Below are 22,070 nucleotides of genomic sequence, written 5' to 3'. Positions count from 1 at the left end.
AGGAAGCTGTGGTATTACTGAGACACAGCTTCGCAACATTGCATGTCCATAGTTCAGTGGAGATCACGCTGAAGCACCCTAATGTTCTTCATACCAGCTTTGGAACAAACTGGGCACAGGAGGCTCCCTCTGAACACCAGGAGGGCCGCTTCACTGTGCGGGTGGCCAAGCCCTGGCACAGGCTGCCCAGAGGCTGTGGGGTCTCCTCCTTGGGGACCTCCAAAAGCCCCCTGGACGTGGTGCTGGGCACCCTGCTCTGGGTGGCCCTGCCTGGGCAGGGGTAGGAGCAGTGCCCCCAGAGGTCCCCGCCAGCCTCAGCCCTGCTGTGATTTATTTTTTTTCAAAGGGCTAATGTTATGATGAAATATTAACATGGTTGCATATTAATCTGGGGTGCTGCTTATACCACTAATAAAGATTATACCAGGCACTGCTGGGACTGGTGTAACTGAGAACTATTTAGCAATGGAAGGAAAGAGCAATAGGGGTTAATTATGTCAAAAAAATCATTTACTTTCCAAAGATGTAAGGTTGTTATCTCAGATGAATAACATTGATAAGAGGGGAATTTGGTTTCAGTAAAAACTTTTTTATTAAAATATTCTGAAGTAAGGTTAATGTGATGGCTCATTGGAGGAAATATGTTCAGGAGCCAGGGTGCCTGTAAGTTTTAAACATAGTGCATGTGCAGACAAATCTGTTTTACATTCATGGAAATACTGAAGTAGTTCTGGAAAAAGTTTTGAGACAACATAAGAGGAAAATCAGTGGGGAGGTATCTCTGTAATGGTAATTGTATACTCATGCAAAACTGTGAAAGGGAATAGCTTTGTAACATCAATGAGAAATTGACTCTAAAATGGGGCTGTTTGTAAGGGGAAAATATTTTTGCAATGGTAGTTTTGGGCAACAAATTTAAGAAATTGTGTATAGTGTATTGGGTTTAGACTAGAATCCTTTTCCTCAGTGTTGCTTATATAATTGAAGTATAACTGAACTGAAAAAGGTACAGAAGCTGTAAGGACCTCAGCTTTCAGTAACTGTAGTAAGGAGCATAAGAAAAAATGATACCCAAAAATGCAAGTGTCAAATTTACTCAATTACCATCTTAATACCTTACATCAGATCATTTTAAGCTCTCAGTCGTGCTGTCAGGCAGAGATAGTTTTTATGTCTAAGGCTGTCCATCCACCACTGAGGCTGCTGCTCTCTGTAGGCGACCTGGCTCAGCTGGATGTGAGTGGGGCTTCTCAGCCTCCTCATCTGCATGGCCGTGTGTTGGTAGAGCCAGAAGCTGGGAGTGATTCACAGGCAGCGGTGGTGCTGAGGAGCAGGCAGGTATGTATTCCCGAGGTAACCAGAGAGGTCATGCCAGGGAAGAGCTGCTTCAGCTGCACCACCTGGCTCTTCCTGGCAGCATGAGTCAGAGCCGGGAGCCCAGCCTCCTGCCCTCCTTCCACTGCACAGAAAGCAGACGGCCCTAGTTTTTGGTAAGACAGGATGTGCTTTCGTGTTTCATTATAAATTCCTCATGGAGAGGAGACAAGGCTGTTTCCACAAGAGCTGAAGTAACTCCCTGCAGTCATCCACCTTACCTGGTTTATCCCATGATGACTAAAGCATTCATCGACATTTTTTGTGAAAAATCTCATGTGCCAAGATTTCTGAACTCCAAAATACGACCTTTTTGTGGTTAAGATGGCAATATGGACATTCACACAGCCTTGTTTTTCAATCATCCATCTATTTAAAACTGTTTTCCCATCTGAAATGTGGGAAACAGTGTGATATCATGCAAGTATGGAGTTGGTGCGACTTAATAGGATTAAAAAAGATTGAGAAGCTGTAAGAATACTTGGATAACGTTTTGCAATTAAGTCAGTGACCTGTGATAACAGCATTCTGCTGGAGACTCCTCCCTCAAACCATATTGCCTGTTGGCCCAAAAAGCCACATCCTGGTTTGCTTAAGGATTACGTGCTCTCTCATGTGCTTTCTCTATGTATATTTTAAAATAAAAATTATAAGCATGAAAATAGTATTTCTGCATTAAAAGTGTTATGGTGACTCGTGTTTACTAAAGGATTGCTGTATTTATACAAGAACAAACACAGCCGTTGTCGTCAGTTTATACACTTGCGAATTGATGATGTCTGTGATAAATGCTGAAAATGTTCTTCAAAAAGTACAATAGGCTGAGTCCAGTGCTGAACAGGGGTTAGGCAGAAGTGTCTGGAGAATACAGAGACCTGAAGTGCTGTGTCCTTCAGCATGATGGGTATCACGTTGGAAGCTGCCAAAAAACATATCTGAACATCAGCAAAGTAGGAAAAAGCCCTTGTGTTTAGTTAAGGATTTTATCTTTGTTTTGATATCTGTATTAATTATCTAGACCATCTGTGTAACTCAGAAAGAAAACTTGGAATGTAAAAGGCAGATTGTGGTTTTGTTCCATATCTTGCAGAAACACTTTTGGTTTTAAAACTTGACGGGCGGTGGTGGTAGTGATAGATGAAGCAGAATTGCAGATAGCTACCTCGTTAGTTCATATAGCACCAGAAGAAAGAAACCAGAAAAAAACCTTCTCTTTAACAACAACGTTAAGATGTTGTCACCTGAGGATGCAGAGAGAAAACAATGCACAGGGTTAGAAGATGCAGTTGCAACATTGTTGGTTTTCCACCTCCAATCACACTGCAGTCCTCTTGACTTCACTTTCCAAGCAATTTGTTGCCATTCTTCCAGACGTTTTTTTTTTCATGAAATGAGTAGGCAGGTGGGTACAGTGCACAAAAACTTTGTCTGATGCTTGCTCTGCTGATTACTGCTACACCTGAAAGGGCAGGAGAGAGTTAACTTGAAGGTAGCTTTCTGAGGCTGACCACTTGGTTACTTTTGTTGGTTTTGATTTATGATAAACACAGAAGGGGAGCATCATGAACAGAGTATGTGTGTAGGTTGCAGCCAGAAAGCTAATATATTTCTGGGGTAAATTTTCTCATTATGTCAGTACTTGTGGGCAGAGATTAGGTATGTACGGAACCTAATTTGATGAAGAACATGAACATTTGAAATAATTTGTTCTTGTCAAGCCAATTTTTTTTTTGTCTCTGTGACACAAACAATATGTTTATACCTACAAAATATATCTGCAACATAAGTCTTACTAAAATGTTTGTGTTGAAAAGGTAGGTGTCTGCTCGTGTATCTGAATAATTTATTTACCTATGTCAAAAACAATCAGAAGTTGCATGAACGCTGGTCTTGGGTTCTTTCACTTAGGTGTTGGAGCTTTGAACACCTCGGCCTGAGAAGGCTGTTGGAAAAACAGCCATGCTGGAGAGCTGCTTTGGATCATCCACGGGGACACAGGGTACAAATTGTGACTGTGGAGCAGCACCCTTTGTCCTTCCTGACGCAGGCAGAGAGAGCTGCTGGCGTTACGGTTGCAACTATTGCCATTATCCTGTCCGGAAACACCCTGCTAATGCCCCGGTGTTACACTGGGTACCTGCACTTCACGGGGCAGCAGACAGACATCTGCTCTGCTGGAGAGGGAGCTAATTCGGCTGCACTGAGCAGTTTAACAGGGGACTGCTCTGTCAGCACAGCTGTGGGCTGGTAGAGTGTGTGGCAATAGTGTCTGGATCTGGAAGAGGATGTCGCTCCACTCTCTGAGAAGTGTGCTTGGGAGGTGCAGAGCCTACCTGATGCAGCATGCTTTGAATTAGTATTGTAGGTGAATGTTTCAAAATGGATCTGGCAAAACCAGTGTTGATGAGTTACCGTATCAAACTTGTCACAAAGGCAACTAATTGCTAGGTGGGGTTACCTAGTTTGTGTTATGCAGGAGGTCAGATTAGATCATCACAATTTCTTCTGGTTTTAAATTCTGTGACTCTAAAGCAACCAGTTATTCCATGCAATCACTGTCCATACTTGTTTATCACTGGCACACCCAAATCAGCTTGCATCCTTGAGTGGCTCACAGTATAGTAGAGCTGCCTGTTTTCCAGGGCGTAAAGAGCTTTCACACAGGTCAGTGTGGCAAGCAAAATGAAACTTAGCTCCATGTCATGCAAGTATGTATTTTTTAATCTGGGGGGAGAGAGGAGACTGAAAATTACAAAATTCTGAATTACAAATTCAGCTGTTCTTGACTAACTTAAGCTAAATCAGTTGAACCTGTTGTAAACTGAGGTTGTGCTTCACTTTGATAGGTTGAGAAACAGGTGTAGTAGAAAGACACACTCAATTTAAACCAGATTTGGATTGTAATCATAAATCTATGCATAGAATTGTAATATGCAACATACTGCATGAGTTGCTAGATTTCTCTGGTTTTCACTTCCACCTTAAGTCTTACTGCAGATGTTTTTTTCCAGGCAATGCACTGAGGGTATATCAGTCATAGACAGGCTTTGCTGAGAGTATGTAATGACAGAATTTTGCCCATAGATCCTGGAATAGGAATGTATTGAGATTTTTCACACGCATTTAACTAGATACCTTTGTATATATGTAATGCAACTAATTCTGTGTAATTACTTGAAGATGGTGATATTTTATTGGAACATGTCAATATAATTCCATTTGTTAATACTAGGAATTTGTTAAGGAAGGAAAATATTGCTTCCTTGAAATTAAATGTTTTGTCTCTAATCAACAAAAATGTCAGAAATCGAAGTTTCTGTTCAATTTGCAGGAGAAGCATGTCTGTTCTGTTTATGTCATTTATATGTGTTTCGCAGAAGAATTAACTATGCAGAAATTGCTAGCTTAGACATTGATCAGATTTTTGAACTGCCATTTCAGGATGAATAATGCTTTTAACTTGTCTTCACCCATTGTCCGAACAAGATGTAGAACCAGTTTAAGTAATTATGAATGGATAGGACTTGGGAATGGGGTGTACAATATTTGCTTCCACTTAAAGCTTTCCAGAATTTGCACTACTTTGGGGCTTTGCACGAGTGCTTGACATCTGCGTTTACGTAGTAGAAGCTCTTTTCATGTAGGTGAGGAGCTGACACTGATGCTCAATTGCATGAGCTTTATCAATGGGCAGAGTTACTTTATTAAGTGTCCCCTCAGCCCCTTCAGAAGGAAAGGAGAAAGAGAAAAATAAAAAGCCTACTTGCCCAAATTATCATGCATGTTTGATTGACGGGCTTAAAGCTGAAGTAACACGAAACTAGCAACAAAACAGATTGGCCAACTTCCAGTAAACTGTTGCTGCTTGGAAGCTTTTTGTATGACATTGGCTATGTTCAAATGAACATCTAGTCTGACTCCATTGCTGGGTGTTCAGAGAACAGGTCAGAATTGGCCAAAAGATAGCTTCAACCAGGTGTATTTGGAATCCTTGAAAATAATGCTTTTCTCAGTGGTTGAGATGTGTGTAAGCAGCCCTGTACTTGTGCCGGTAAATCCTCAGCTCTCCCTTTGTTCTCACATGCGCTGGTTACAGGCATGGATTTTGCTGTGCATGCAACTTTAGGCTAAATCTGACGGGCCGAGTAGTGGAATACTAACCTTGTTTGTATGAGAATTAGTGAGAGAAAGTTAAGACTAGGTTTCAGACAGTTTGTATGCATGGAATATATGTAAGCTATTAATTAAATGTAGGTATACAAAGGAACACATTAATTATTGAAGAAGTTGATTTGTTTTTTTTTTAGCCTATGTGAATATGAGTTAATTTTTAGTTCTGCAGATGGAATCTGTGGTCATATTTAGCATGCCTGGTTAGTGTTACTGCAATGCTGTCTGCTGTATTTGTGAGATGTAACGCTCTCCACGCCTTGAGTTCACTGCTTCCTGGAAATAGTTGTTTCGCCAGGCACATTGCTTTGTGAGGAAGGGACGGGAAGGCGTGATTTTCAAAGCAGGACAGGATTGGAATGCGTGTCAGAGCACTGCCCACATTTTAATAAGGTCTGAGTCAGCACCACTCCAAGCTCTTAGCGCCCTGACTCAATTTATCTGTCTTAAGGTACTTATTTTTATTTGATGCAATTCAAGTAGATTCACAAAAACAGGTAAAGTAGATGTGGGTAGAGTGATTGTCGTGTAATATTAGTTAGTATGCTGACAACTGTACTGTAGACTTCTTTCTTTGCAGGGACTGGGATAGGATGTTAAGTCTGAGTGTTTTCCTCAGTCAAACAAATACTTCATTTGAGATGGTATATAAATTTTACTCAACAGAGTTCATTAGAAAGTTATTAAGGAGGCTTATTTTTAATGGAAAAATGTATAAATACTGAACTCAGTGTTATCTTTGATGTGATCCAAACATTTTTAAACGTCTTTCCGACAGATGGTCTGCATAGCTCTTCTCTGGAATCAGCTATGCCATTAAAAGCGGGAGCATAAATAGGTCAGATGAAGCTGCTAGGTGTTGTAATGTATCAGAGCACCCGGCATAACACAGGCTTTTGGTACAACGCCACATCTTTTTTATTATTGTCTGAGGAATATGTTGCAGCTGATCCAAAGGAAAAATTGTGTATAGAGCTGTTGAGCTGTTGCGTATGCTGTATTTTTCTCTGACACCCCTCACTGGTTTTGCTTATATGGTTTGGATGGATATTTGCTGTGGTTTGGCTGCATATTGATTTAGTTTCTCTGAAACAAAAATACAGATGTAAAAAGTAATGATTAAAAAAAAAAACCCACACTCTTTAAAATCCAGTTTGCCTTTAGAAGAACAGGGAGAAGTTTTGAAGTCTGAAAATAGTAAAAAATAAATAAATTGCTACATCATTTATTTTTGAGGTTACCATTTCTTCAAGGTGCCCAGGGATTACTCTAGCATTACTATTTTACATATTTGTTAGCTGTAAACAGATATATTTTGGGTGAGTGGGGAGGTGGTTATAGCTACTTACAGCTTTTAGGGTTATCATTACTGGCTGGCAGGATGCCTGGCTGTGTCTTCTATCAAGTATTTTCCAACTGTGCTTCAGAGGCTCGTCTGCCATAACCCCCACACTTGTGTGCTCATTTACTTTTGCTGTTATGTTGTACAATAAACGTGAGGTTTTTACCATTTTCCTTCACAAGCTCTTTTTAATAGTAAAGGAACTTGTTGCTTCTGGTGGTGTAGGCTACCACCAGAAGCACCAGCCTCTGGTGTAATTCTTTAAAAGCGGTTTTATTAAAGTGCTTTGATGATGTCAAGATGCTGATCAGAACCTTGAGTCTTTGAGGGTACACTTAAATATGAAGATATCAGAGTTTTTCACTTGAGTAACCAAGTAACCAAGAGGCAATTTAAGCAACTTTATTCAGCTGTTTTCAGTTAGTTTGTTATTTACTTTCAGCACAAAAGGCACAGAAAGAAAAAATAAATAAAAAAGGAGGCTTTTGAACATGTAAGTGTCTGAAGTAAATAAATCCTGAGAACTTGCACATCATCTAAACCACCTTTCTTTTAAAAAACATCACAATTTGCTGATGAACCCGGGGCAGCTCCCTGGGGTTGGAGAGGCATGCTGTTATCCATTATGAGGAATGGAATGGGAAACGCAGCTTCACGTGAACCACAAGCGCACAGCTCAGCGGTGGGTACGGCACTTGGGGCAGAAGCAGAGGCTGAAATAGCCTCAAACAGAGCAATTACAGCAAAATTATGCAGAGATATCTGTGCCCTTAATATTGCCCTAGTAGAACAGCAGAAGGACTATGTGGATAGCATTGTATGTGTTAGAAGTAATCATAATAATAATCATGTAATGCCACAATCTTGCAAGGCAGGACTGTTGCAGAATGTATATGGAGACAGTGACTTGGAGTTAAACCTGTGATTTCCATTCTCTGGGGAGCTGAGGGCAAGAGCTCTGAAAACAGTATGTCCATGGAAGCTCCATGTCACTCAAGATAACTAACAGACATTTTTTGTGAGAGAGTTGTTAAATAATTCATTTTTTCATATGCTTGTAGTCTTAAAGGAATGAACAAAATTTAATTTTCTTTACCATATTCAAACTAACTCCCAGTTTACTTGCTTATAAAAGGAACTTGTATCTACAGAAAAGTATTCATACATTCCAGGGTTTAAATCCATAGCCGTAAGTGTATGAACTTAGGGAATACAGTTGTGAGTAAAGTAGCTCTCAACTGAAATTTGTCATTCATCTGCAAACCAAACTTAATCAAATTTATCATCTAGCCAAGTGTTGCCAATTAACACAGTTTTTCCAAGAGGATTTATGCAAGAGATGGGCATTCTCTTGTAAATGATTGACTTTCCTAGAGTAGCTTCCTTCCATAAGAAAGCACTTAGGAAGAAGAAAGCTTTTGTACTAATCCATAGGGAAAGAGACAAAAATATTAGTCTGAGCAGGAGATACTTGCCTTTGTAGGAAGGGTTGCAGGCAGAAGCAACAAGCAGCACGAGCATTTTCTAACAGAAAGCATCATGTGCAGACAGTAACACAACAGTCTACATCGCAACATCCTGCAGATGGTTTAGTTGTCAGGGTCTGGAACCCAGAATTTTATTTGGAATAGATTTTAGAGTGATTGTGTTTGTGGGCTGAGTATTGATAATGATATTCTACTGGTCTTTTGCTGAGCTTTGGTATCAGCATACATCTTGTATTTGTCATGTTTTATTTTTATTTATTTTTTATTAATGATATCTATTAATAGGTATAACTTTTAAGAGATCAATATACTTTATAGAAAAAAACAGGACGTCTTCCTGTGTGCTTTTGCACTTCTTAGCATGTGTTGGATGCCCCTTGGTTGATACAATCATGATTGAATTTGCTTTATTAAATAGCATAGTATTATTTTGTCAAAGTGCTATTTAGTACTACGAAAATAGATGGATATACGTTTATAACCTGTTTATAACCTGTGACTTTTGTGAGGTGTAGACTGCTTTTGGCCTGTGTTATACGTGCATGTTTATTATCGTAGGTTTGGTTCTTGGGCATTTACTACAAATGTGAGTACCTGAAAATAAGCCTTTTGCCAAGCTGGAAGTGCGATAAGCAAGGGCAACACTCCAGCTTCCAGAGGAGGTCTGCGAAGTACCACTGAGATGTGGTTTGGGTCGTCCTGAAAGCTCTTGCTGATGTGAGATCGGTCTCGGCGGAGATGTCCAGCTGTCATACGATCACCGGAGAGCAGGGAGGGTGACTCAGCTGGGAGGGAGGGAAGGCAGAAGCCTTCCTATACTGCAGGTACTGACGGTGTGAAAGGAGCTGATGCTCATTAACCGGGACTGATTAAACAGCTGCGGAGTTTGTTGGGCACAAGATGCCGTGCTCACTGCTCACGGGACAAGTAGGCAGTGCGTTAAGGTAAGGGCACGGCTCTCCAGAAACAGATGCCGAAGCTCTGTCGGCTGTGCCTGCGGCGCGGTGCTGTAAGTGCAGCCTGCTGCTTCGCGGCTGGGAAGAAATCGGCTGCCCCGTCACACGGCATTGTCGGAGAGGCAGCTGGAATGCAGAAATGCCTTTGAACTCAGGATGCGTTTGTTTTCGCTTCCCAGGCAGTCAGCACCAGTGTTTGTGAGCACGAGGGAGGAGGCCGGTTGCCGCAAGGTTTCCTGTTGGTGTGGGTAAGGAGCCCTCGCGCAGAAACAGGAAAAGAGAAATTCCCGAAATTAGGCAGCGCCGGGCTGCGGGCGGTGTCGGCGGGGCGCCAGGTCCCGGGACGTGCCCTCGGCGGGGCCGAGCGGCAGCCGGGGACGAGGCCGCGGAGCCCGTACGGGGGGGTGCCCGTCCGTCCGTCCTGGCGCCTGCCCATCCGTCTGTCCGTCCGTCCGTGCCGCCCCGGAGAGGCGAGGGAGGCAGCGGGAGGGCGGCCGCCTCTGCGCCGGGCTGGTCCCGCAGCGCCGCGGGACACGGAGCGGGCTCGTAAAGCGCCTGTGCTTTGTCTCGGCCGTGTTTGCCCGCTCCTGTTCCAGAGGTCAGCAGCGTAGGGAACGCGGAGAGGAAGTTTTAGCGCTGCTGGCGGCGCTGGGTGGTGATTTGAGTGGCCTGGATGTAAGGATTTCAGAGCTGTGTGATGTTGGACGTGGGAGCTGCAGCTAAAGAAGTGAAGGAGATCCCGTGTTGGACATGCAGGTGAGAGGAGTTAACGTGGCTGAGCTGACCGTGGGAACCTGGGAAGTGAGAAAGAACTTTGACTTACTGAGATGGTTAAATCACTCAAGTGATTTACACAAGAGTGTGTACGAGGGAACTTTTTGCTCTCAAAAGAGTAAACCAAACAAAACCTCACCTCATAGCAAATCTGTTCCTTCCTTTGAACTGGAGGCTTTTCTGTAGCTTTCAGTCACCTCCATCCTGAAAACTAAAGAGAATAATAAATAAACAATAAAATGGGAACAATAGTAAGCTAATTTTATATAAAACATTGAGAAAAAAATTTGCTGCATTTTTGTAGTTGAAGGAGGTACAGGATCCTGAATTCCTCTAGAATGCCAATTTCTTGCAAGTAACCGTGTAACAAAGTCTGTCTGCACTGTGTTACAGTACCATTTGAAGTAAATGTGGTGTTGACAGCATTTTAAAATGGCTTAATTTTACCTGAATATAAAAAGTTTATACCATTAGATTTTGATCAGTGTTATAGGTGTATTGCTAAATTGAGACACAGCAGAGGTCAGTGGCAAGAACAGGCCTGTTTTCAATTATCAGACCTTTTAATTCACATCACTGCTTTTATTGTAATGCCAAGTACAGATTGCTTGTAAATGGCATTTTGATGTGAACCTACCTGGCAGTACTACAGAAGAGCTGGAGACAAATAAATAAGAGACCATACCTAATTGCAGTAACCATTAGCATTTAGACAACACCTCTGAGTGCATTGGATTTGGAGGAAGCTTAATTTCTTCACGTTCTTATCTAGAGTATAAGCTTTTCTGGACCAGGCTGTATAGGTATTTTCGGTGCCTGGCAGGGTCTATGCGTAGTGGTCTGTTGCAGCAGATAACGGTAATAAAGGCTTCTGATAAAAACATAGATTTTTCTTTTCAGTAAGCAGTCTGCTTTTAATCTCAACTAACATGTACAAACTGTTGTTAAAACTTTAACCTGCTTCCACACTGTTTGTATACGTTAGATTCTTTTATTAGAAGACAAAGCAAACCTCGGCATTTAGTTCTTGAGCTGGGTAGTAGAGGTGAGCTCCAGTAGTCTGTAGTGCATTTGCTTTATTTACACATTACAAGAAAGGCTGCATTGAAGAATGGTTAGAAAGTTTTCAAGACTCCTGGAAGCCTCTCTACTTGAACCCTCTCTATCTCAGTGCAGACATGACAGCCACAGAGCTCATGAGAATTGGAGCAGGAGTAGGAAGGGGGTGGGGATGGTACGTGATGTGCTAGAACAGCAGGTTTTGCTAACAAGTGTAGAATAAAGAAGGTAGAAAAGAGGGTTCATTGCACCCTCTCCTTCCATCTGTGTGTTAGGGGTAATGTCTCTGTGCTAGATCCAGCATGCCTTGTAAACTTCATTTTTCACTGAGTTGGGCAGCCCTTCTGCAGAATGATTCAGACAGGACCTCTGCTTTGCTAAGTAGCTGTCAGTTGCTTTGGGAGGCTCAGGCAAGGCAGAAAGGATTTGCAGTGCAGGATCCTCTTCTCCATTTACTTCCCTTTGGCATAGCTCCTTTCCTGTTGCTGAGGAATCTGGGGGGGAGCTGTGCTCAAAAACATGCTCTTGGGAAATCTAATCCTTCTTTAACAAAGGTACCCATATTTTAAAAAATAATAATCATAAATAAAATCTTTTTTTCCGGCCTGGTTCTCGAATTTGAAGGCCTTTCAACAAGTATGATATGAGAAAGACGTATAGCAGCCTTCCCCTTTCACTGTATATTTCTCTGACATCATCTAAGCAACACTGAAAATGGTTCTTTTCTTATACCTAGCGTACTGCTTTGTTTGTGCAGTCCTTTCAAACTGTCTGACATGTTTTATTTGTTCTCTTTTTTCCGCTTCTTTTAGCTTTTGGAGGTGGTTGGGCTGCCTTATGTTAGCACTGTACCCATCCTATATGAATCACTATACACTAAAACTTCACAACACATGTAGTATGAAAACCATGCCTGGTTTTAACCAAACTCCCCATCTTTTTGCTCTGTTCCTTTTCTTCCTGTTAGTGGAATGTCTTTCCCAACTTTGAGCAAAAATGAGAGGCATGGTGAGTACAGCACTTCTGCTGCTCTGGAGATGTCACGTTGCCCATTTATCATTTTACTATTAAGTCTGTTCTCCACTGTGCATCAGCAGTGACAGAAGTTCAAACCCATTATTGACTTCGTTCATTGCTGTCACAAGGGCAGCTCCTGTATAGACAGGACTCAGGTGTTCTTATTTTTAACAGTACATTGACCAGTCCTGCTCACTATTAGAAGATGATGTGTTTCAGATTACCTCAGCCCAAATACAGCAGGGAATAAGGAACAATTTTAATCCTCCATGCAGAGCATTTCATTGACTGTGTTGTCCTTACTTCCTCTGAAATGCAGAATTTTAGCTGATATTAAAGACAGCACCTCAGACAGGTTGCTTTTTTAATTCAGTGTGGCAAATCCTCCATTTCCAGCCCAAATGCACACACTATTGTTGCTAATAGAGCACTCCTTTCCCTTTGTCATTGTGTAACGCTATAGACGGTGAACAATGCGAGCTAGCATGTGTGATCTAACACTTCAGCCATGTCCACGGCCCTTCCTCTTGTGCATTCTTCTGCTTCCGTCTTTGCACTCACTGAGTATTTTCCAGCTGTCTCCGGGACTCTTGTCTGACTGGAGTAGCAGCCATGCACATCTTGAGACCCTGGCTTGCTCGCATGATCTGTCTTCCATGAACTCCCTTAACCCAGTTGTTCACACAGTCTCTCACTGGGAGACGAGATGAAATTTCACCTCCCTATAGACTGGATGCTCGGGGCAGCGTAAGCATCCAGAGGCCAGGAGCATGAGATCACAGCCTAGGAGCCCGCTGGCTCGTTTCTCACAGGGGCCACCATTCTGCTTTACAAAATACGGGTAGGCTATGCTTACTTTTACACCATGAAGTTCCAGAATTAAATTGGGGGAAGTCTGTCACAGTCCTGCATATAAGCAACAACATTTTTTCTCTTCTGGAGGTGCATTCAGTAATTGAAAAGAGGAAAAAGCAAGCCATTCCCCATGGAGCACCTGAATAAAACACCTGTGAAGACAGAATCAAAAAATTACCACAGCAACAATGGAGATGTTTTAAGCTGAGTGGTGGTGCATGGTAAGATATGAAGACAACAGTGTTATTCCGTGATGTTTTAGATGTCCTAGGGGGATGTGGCAACAGTCAAGATGACCAAAGCACAAAGCAGGTATTTAACAGCAGAGAAGTGTGCTGGGGAGGAACAAGTGGCAAGCTTCAGGAGGAATCTCGTTCTGAAACAAGCAGAATTAACCCATTGAGTGTGGCCAAATGATGGGTTTTTCCCACTCCAGTGGAAATCAGGCAAAGAGAGAGATTGCTGATAGATTCCTGACTAGTGACGTGAACCAGTGTAAAGAGAAGGCACAAAGTAGCACAGTGAGGTGTGTCGGCAACTCCAAACCCAGTGCGGGCAGAAAATAGCAGGATAGACCAGTGGGATTACGTGAGGCACAGGTACACACCGAAGGGAAGGTGATAACAAGGAACTCGGGTTAATCTGTGACCCAGTGAGATTCCTTGTGACTCAAGAAGGACAGTCAGCAGGACAGTGAAAATGCTCATGTCCTTGAAGTGCCTCCGCTGAGAGAGCCTCTGAAGAAGCCTTTCAGAAGGGTTTCTCTGATGATGGAGGCAGCATTTCTCCCCTGCATCGTTGTGTTGGGGCTTCTTGACTGTTCCATGCTCCTGACTGAGAGCCACAGTTCTTGGTCATAGAATCTCCTGGGCTAGTTTCCTAAACAGTGTTTGCTTGGCTTTCTCTCTGATTTCACAGCTAGCTTTGCTACCATTTTTTGTCCGGTTGTTTCTTCTGTTAGAGCTTCTGTAAGAGCAGAGGTTTAATTATAAGGATCTGAAAGAAGCTTTATGGCCGTGGCCCCTTTTTTCTCCAACAGAAGGAACCTTTTGGCTATGGTAGAACTCATTTCATATGAGCTCTGAAAAGCTGCAGTGGACATGACCCCTATGTGCTATACCCGTAAGTCATTTTGTGTTCTGGCCGTTGCAGAATAAGGAACAGATTGGTATTTGATGATTTTCCAAGTTGCTTCTCTCTGAAATTAGTTGTGCATTAGTCAGACCTGCAGAGGCAGACCTCATTCTTGCTGAGCTGGATTACAGCCAGCATGAAAGCAGCAAAGTCAGAATCACTCATTTAGAAGTGAACTCCCTCGTTTTTTTAAAGCTATTTTTAGGCAATTGTAGAAGTCTCTTCTGCTGGCACAGAGCATTTTCCTGTATTTCAGTGAGTTATATAACATCTCATGTTTTGGAAAGTTCATTTTAACAAGCTTCTTAGCACATCTCTCCAAATCTTAAGTTTATTTAGGTAGAGTTAAAAAAGTATATATTGCTAGACTTGCTTCCTGCTGTTTACTAATTCATCTGCCTTCTTTGCCATTCTTGTTTTAATCATTCATTGAACTGAATTTAGCCTTTAGAGTGGTTTGTAAGAAGAGAGAGGATGAAGATGCTGTAAATGGTATGGATTCTTTCACCTGGGAACACATGGGATTGCTGCATGCAGTTGAGCACAGTGGTGGGTTGACCCTCTGGCGGCTGAGGGTCATCACTTGCTTGCTGGCCCCCAGCACCGTGGGGGAAGGAATCAGAAGGGCATGCATTTTCAGGGTATCTTCTGTGACAAGCCAGAAGTAACATCAACCTAAGGCAAAATCAGAAGAATGCCAATCAAAACTAGACCTGGCTTTCGGGTGAATGGGTTTACATGCTTTCTTGCAGCATTACTCATTTAAGACAAATATGACTGTTCTAAAGAACTCAGACACAATAGTTTTGTGTTTACGGGATGTCTTTTTTAAGAGAAGTAATTAGTGTATGCATGAGAGGTCATAGTACAGTAACAATGATCTTTTGGTACAAATCTAGTTGTGCTGTTAAGTCACAAGAGAGATTGTTTTAGTTATAAGTTGTTTGTTGTTGTTTTTTAAGGATTTAGATAAAAATAATTCCATACCTTCATTTTCTCTTGGGCTTTTCTTTTTTTCTTTATATATATATATATATATATATATATATATATATATATGTTCTTTTCTTTTTTTTTTTTTTCTTATATATATATATATATATATATATAAGCTATTATATAATATATATATAAGCTATTATATATATATAATATATATATATAAGTTCTGAATATAAGAGATCTGGAGGATTAAATGCAGGGCCAGTTTTATAAGATACCTGTGGTGGTTTTACCAGACCCAGTACAATACCCTAGAAATGTACAACACTGGCTGTGGCGAAAGGCCTCAATGATGATTTCCCTGCCTGTGCAGGATTACTCTTTACAGTATGTTTTAGAACATTTTCCATCTTTTCAACATGTTTTTCGGAATGGAAATTCAAATAATGGAAATTCAAAAATGTCTCCAGAGATTGTTCAAGCAGAATAGAAATCTTACAGTCAGAAAAAAGTCACAGTACACATTCCTTTCTTACTCTTCCCCATCTGAGTCCTTGTGGGCCAAAATGCATTTCCTCATTGGGTGCCTACCCTGGAATTAGCTGCCTGTGTTCACTGTCATTTACCCAGATTACACACCTCAGCCTCACATGTGCCTCACAGATGTACACATCCTGTTGTGATGGGCAGGTAGGCAGACACACAAAGCAATCATTGGCTTTATGATTTTCATTGGTTTGTTGTTGTTGTTTTCTGAATTTCCCTTACTACATCAGTCTTGGCTTAGTATTGAGTTTTGCAGGAGTGGATGGATTATTCCAGAGGGCTTCTTACCTGAGCTGCACAAACAAGAGGTGTCACCTTCTTCAGTCGCTAACAGGATCCCTCCCATAAACTGCGCAAGGTGCACTTCTTTTTCCTGCTTCTTTACTTCTCACTTCCTTCACTTCTCCGTGCTTCTTTCAGGATGCTCCTATATGCTAACTTACCCTTTGTCTTGTATTCTTCCATTTTATATTACCTGGCCTTTTTCCAAATTAATCTTGATTTCCAAACCATCTTTCTAAATCGTCTGTATTGTTCCTCATCAAACTGATGTTTCCAGCACCACCCAGTTTACTCTTATTTGCAGATGTCATTAGTTCATTGTTAGTCCCCTTTTATAAATGTTGCATAAGTTAAATGAGATGGGGACTGGTCATTTAATACCGCTGCACAGCTTAGTATCTTGTTTGTTTCCTGTATTGTGGCACTGTTTTTGTGCAAGAATAAGTTAATCACATTTGAAATGAAGTATTCATGAGACACTGACATAATTTCTAGTAAAATTGAATGTATTTTACCTACTGTGGCTGCAAAATCTAGGGCTTCTCTGTTTGTTTGGTTTGTTGTTGCTGTAATAAAGCAGCGGTGGCAGAATGGAAGTGAAGCCACTTCCTACTGTAGTCTTGTTCCATTTGTGTCAAGGTACTTGGGAAAACTTTTTCAGGACTACTTCAGTTTTGTTGTTTTGTTTGTTTGTTTGTTTGTTTTGTGTTTTTTCCCTTTTTCTGTCGTCAAGGCATTATTGGTGAAGCTGTTTAGCTAATAAATAAAAAGCCAATGTTTTTAAATTCATCGTGCCTTGTACTGTACGCCTGTTACTTGCTATGCCTGTTGTGGCTGTATGTCCAGCTTGGAGCCTCTCAGCACAACAGAGATGAGTGGGCCCAGTGGAGGGCTGTCAAGATGATCAGGGGCTGGAGCGCTTGCCCTGGGAGAGAATGGCTTCAGGCTGGTGTAGCAGAAGCCCCCGTGGCCTCAGGGGCTTGTTGTGAAGCTGGAATCAGGTTCTTGCTGAGAGGGAGCATAGACATAAACTGAAATGGGACATAACTGAATATATGGAAATTTTTCTGTGTGAGGGCAGTTGAGCAGGCAAGCTGGTTTCTTGGAGTTTGTTCAGTCTTCATCTGAGGAGGTTTTCAAGACCCAGCTGCACAAATACTGCTGGTCAACCGTGACGCTGCAGTGAGTGGGAGATGGAACTCGAGACCTCCCATCCAACCTGAGAGCTCCTACGGCTCAGTACGATTCATCAGCCTGTACCACTGCTGATCTATCAGACTGCTCGTGCCACAGTATTTGCTTTACATAAAAGTACACTGAATTAACTCTAATTTCATAGGTCATCTGAACTCCAAGGTACATTTCCAAACATGTTTTACATACACTGGCGGATATATTTTTATCTACTGATAGGTGCTTTGTAAGAAACTAATTTGCTTTTATTTTAAAAGGAGCATAAGAATTCTTTTTGTCAGCTGTTCCTGTATTTCCATGATGTCTGACAACAGAGCGCATTACCATGATTAATTTATAATAGAAAACAGGGTGTTCTGAAACAACCGCAGGGCTTGCATGAAACGTGAACAAGTTGGAACTAACGTAAGCTATATCTATTATTTCAGTTCCCCTCTGATGTTCTGCTTTCTTAACTATAAATAATATACAGCCCCTTTTACATCCTCTGTTCTGAACACTTGTGCTCCATGTAACTTGCATAAATCTTGTTTCTATTTTAGTTTTAATTTCTCCTCTGCATTATAGCTACTGCATTAAAGTATATTAGGGTATAGGGCTATGATCTGTAGTCTTTTTCACATAGAATCACAGAATTGTCTGGGTTGGAAGAGACCTCAAGATCACCGAGTCCAACCTCTGACCTAACACTAACAAGTCCTCCACTAAACCATATCCCTAAGCTCTACATCTAAACGTCTTTTAAAGACTTCCAGGGATGGTGACTCCACCACTTCCCTGGGCAGCCTGTTCCAGTGCCTCACAACCCTTTCGGTAAAGAAGTTTTTCCTCATAGCCAATCTAAACCTCCCCTGGCACAACTTAAGCCCATTCCCCCTCGTCCTGTCACCAGGCACGTGGGAGAACAGGCCAACCCCCACCTCGCTACAGCCTCCCTTGAGGTACCTGTAGAGAGCGATAAGGTCACCCCTGAGCCTCCTCTTCTCCAGGCTGAACAAGCCCAGCTCCCTCAGCCGCTCCTCGTAGGACTTGTTCTCCAGGCCCCTCACCAGCTTCATTGCCTTCGTCGCCTTCGCCACTTTTTGTTTGTTTCTGGTACGCAGAGGCTGCATATAGTCTTGTTTCTCTGTTTAGCGCAGACAGATTAAAATATCTTAAGTACAGTACCTGCCAGACAATTTCCAAAAAGGTGTTATCAAATTTTAAGGTCTAGAATGGAAAAAAAAAAAAAAACTAATTTCCATATTCATTGTAGTAAACAATAGAAGCTTTTCTTTCATTCTCATTTTTGCTTTGGACGGTTATGATCACTGGTGCATTTGGGATTTTATGTGAATTAAATATATTTTCTCAACTACTATTGCAAGATAGACTTGCTCATTCTCCTTTTCCTAACGTAAAAATCCATTATTTGTCACCAAAAAATGGCAATGTCACCTCACTTTTCACTAAAAAAGTGTATTAACTTCAGAGTTTCATCAGTTTGTAAGAACTAACCATTTTTACATCAACACCGTAGTGCATAATTCATGCGCAGTAGAATAAGATAGTAGGCAATGTTAGCACTATGTTGTGCTTGCCAAAGTAAATTCATGAAATACATTGGGGGCCAAGATGGTTGAGCGATTAGAGCACTGGTCTGGGAAATGAAACACCTGGCTTCTAGTGCCAGGTCTGCCATTCCCTGTCTGATGTTTGCAAAAGAAGACCAATCTCATTTATTCTTGTCTGTGAAGAGGAATACCATTACCCACTTCTAAGTATTAATACCATATAAATACTTTAAAGTGTTTTTACCTTGCACTCAAAGATTTCTAAGTATTATAAATTTTGTTTTCTGACTTAGTCTAGGAAGTCCAAGGATGAATAACATGCATAGTGTATGGTGTTTGCAGGCTTTAATTCAGAAAAGTTATCTGTAATGAGCTCCTCAACTCCTTCCTTAAACGGGGTGCAGCAGTTTCTGGGTGTAGTGTTATTGTCAATGTTACTTGGAAGATCAGGTTAAGTGATTTTGCCTCCAAGATGTGAAATAGTCTTGTTGCTTTTGGAGGTGGGGTGGGGGTTTTTTGTTTGTTTGGTTGTTGTTTTTTTTTTTTAATGTAATATGGAATCTGCCCCAGTTAGATGCTGCAACACTATTTTGGTTTATCTACGTATCTGAGAGACTTAGTGAAGGGTGATTGAGGTCTTTCTCTTAAAAGCTCTGCCCATGTGATCATTTAAAAATCTGTATCTTTGACAGCTGATAGTGTAATTCCGTCACCCTGGGCATGGAATCTCTCCCTGGCCTGCAGGGAGTGCAGAGGAGGAGGATATAATAGTTTAAAAGTGGATGATTCAGGCTGGTGGGAGAAACAGCTCCAGCCTGCGTGTAGGGATTAGAAACCCAAAATCAGCTCAAATATAAATTAAGCTACAGTGTGTAAGGCCTGCTGGGACTTCAGAGGGCTGGGACGTTCCCATCTGTGTTCATTCTGCCTCTGGCTGAGGAGTGGGCTGAGCAGACAGAGCAATTGATTCTCACAGCTTCCCTGAGTTTGTTGGCAGTTCAGGTCTGCCCATCGGTAGTCACACAGCTGGGCATGTACAACGAGACCTAATTTTCCATCGGGTGATTCTGCCGCAGTCGTATCTCCTGCAGTATATAGTCACAGTCCTGGGACGTGGGATAATGCTGGAGCTGTTAAGTCAGTAACACTGGAAAAATGTGCATGAGTTGTGCAGAAAGATGTTTATATTTAAATGTAATGTTCTTGCCTAGAGCCATCTGGTTTATACTGTCCTCGAATTCTTTTCCAGATCTCTGTCTTAGTTTCTGATTTTGTAATGTAATGGAACATTTGCTATTAATTAGAAGAGAAAAACCCTTAATGTCCCTAGTCAGGAAAAGCAGCTAACTTAAATCTCAGGAAACTGAAGTATATTAATTCAGAGCAGGGTGGTCTAATTCGCAGCACAGTTTACAGACCAAGTCCGTGCAGTCTGCCACCATAACCTCTGGGAAGAGGGGGGTGACTGCAGGGTCAGCGAATGTCAGTGGTGCAGCTGAGAGTCTCCTTGTGCGCAGCCAGGGAAGAAAGCTGTGAGCTGCTGTTCCTGCATCCTCCTGCAAAAAGAAACTGAGAGCTCCAGGGCATGGCTGGTGGGTGGCACTGCGTTAAGCAGGAGGGACATAAAATAGGTGTTATGAACCCTGTCACCATTGCAGTGTTTGGACCATTGTGACTCAGAGAAGGCTGCGTTAGCCGCAATGCATACATGTTCCTGCTCTGTTTTCTAACAGCAGCCCAAACTGTCATTTATTATCCAAATGTAGGGAAAAGGGGGAAGGGGGGATGAAATAAGGGTTCCTGTGGTATCCCACACGTTGCATTCCTCAGTCTCTTGTTTGCCAGATCGTTGGACCTGACCTCAGGAAGAAGTTTTAACCGGGTTAATCTGAATCCAGTTTTGACCCAAAGCACCTTGAGGAGGCTGTGTGCAGTTCTGCTGGTGCAGGCAGAGCTGTTTCAGACTGGTAATAAGTATACAAATGGAGCTTCAGTGGAGCCTCCTTTGAGTGTGTATGAGCTGTGCACGATCGTAGCTCAGACATGAGGATTACAAATTTCTGTGGTTCTCTGCTCTTGAGGCTGGACAAATGCAAAGTCCCAGTAACAAGGTTGAAGAGAACTACAAATAACGTTTACAGAAATACTCTTCTGGAGTTATTTGAGAAGGTGCATTTGAAAATCTCAAATCCTTGGTGGACACAACCTGAGGAAACATTGCTTCCCCTCCTGCAGCTCCCACCTGCCTCCCTTCAACATATACCTGCACTTAAATTTGACTGGATGTGGGTATATTTTAGGAATATGCAAAATTTTATTTAAACTTAAATATCCTTGGTAACTAAACCCCACTCTACATGCAGTTACACTTCTGTGATCATCTAGTCTTTGAAGTGGGGAGGGAACAGTAGTACTGGGGCTTGTTTTCTCTCTGCTATGGAAGTTTGCTGGAATATGTTTATAATAAATTTTCTGTCTCAGTCCAGACCTTAGATGTAGCTGTTTCAAAGTGCATTCCAATGGAAGTTGAAACCTTTTTACTCCAGCAGTATAGGGTATGTATCAGCAGCTTTTTATTTAGAGTGACACAGACTTTCAGATACAGTCTGGTGCTGTGACCTTAGAGCAAGAGGAAAAAAAGACTTACTTCCCCCTTTTTCCTGTGTAGAATTCAGTTTTAATTTTTCCTCTTTGTTGTAGTGGACATATGGATTCATGCTGTTTAACTTGCCTCACTGTGATGTTAGGGTAACTAGGGTGGTGGGGAGGTACTCCTTTTTGTGGCTCAGATGAGCCAATCCACAGTGGTGTCTGTAGCTGTTGTAACCTTCCAGTTGAGGCTGCAAGGATGCTTTGCACAGAGTACTTGGAGGGATGCTCAGTGTCTGAAATTGAGCTGTGTCTTTTGAAGCATTAATTTGAGATCCCATGGCATGCCTTCAGAAAGAAACTCTTAGCTTGCTTTCATTTTTTCCCCAGTCTTTCCCTACCAGAAATTTCAACGTATGTATGGCTAGAAGAAAGAGACGCAGATAGTCGTAGGTACACGTAGGGAAAAGGAGCAACCAGCTAAAGCGTGTGTTTTGGGATCAGTCGTGGGATGCCTTGGGTTTGCTCTGTGAGTCCCAGATCCTGTAGAGAGGTTTCCTCCAACATGGAAATGGCAGGGCCTCTGGTGGGATGAGAGAGAGAGTAAAAGACTCTGTGATGGTGGCAGTCTGCTGCTGCAATGGGGAGCCTTACGCCAAGCAGGGGGCAGACTGGGAGGGGAGATGTTTGCATTTGGCTGGTCAGTGTTGGCTTTGAATCGGTGCTGCTTCTACCTGGGTACCCACTGCCAGCATTGCTGCTCGTATTTCAAGCAAGAGTGAATTGTTTCAAGCAT

At 42.0% G+C, this 22,070-nt stretch overlaps 1 protein-coding gene across 4 annotated transcripts in view; it reads left to right on the top strand.

Moving 5' to 3' along the window:
- Positions 1–22,070, top strand: part of MCC (MCC regulator of WNT signaling pathway) — a 202,014-nt gene that overhangs the window by 89,984 nt on the left and 89,960 nt on the right. Inside the window, exon 1 of one of the 4 annotated variants that reach the window (XM_082784235.1) lies at positions 9,232–9,577. The exons of 2 other annotated variants lie outside the window; for them this stretch is intronic. Coding sequence is in view for 1 of the 2 variants with exons in the window: in XM_082784234.1 (XP_082640360.1) it covers positions 10,080–10,085 (6 nt within the window). In the remaining variant the exon portion in view is untranslated. One more of the 4 variants, XM_082784234.1, reaches the window with a different exon arrangement.

The sequence above is a fragment of the Aythya marila genome (genome assembly GCF_965140915.1).
Source record: "Aythya marila genome assembly, chromosome: Z".
Classification (NCBI taxonomy): Eukaryota; Metazoa; Chordata; class Aves; order Anseriformes; family Anatidae; genus Aythya; species Aythya marila.
Note: the sequence above shows the minus strand (reverse complement) of the source record. Positions and strands in the feature narration are given on the sequence as shown.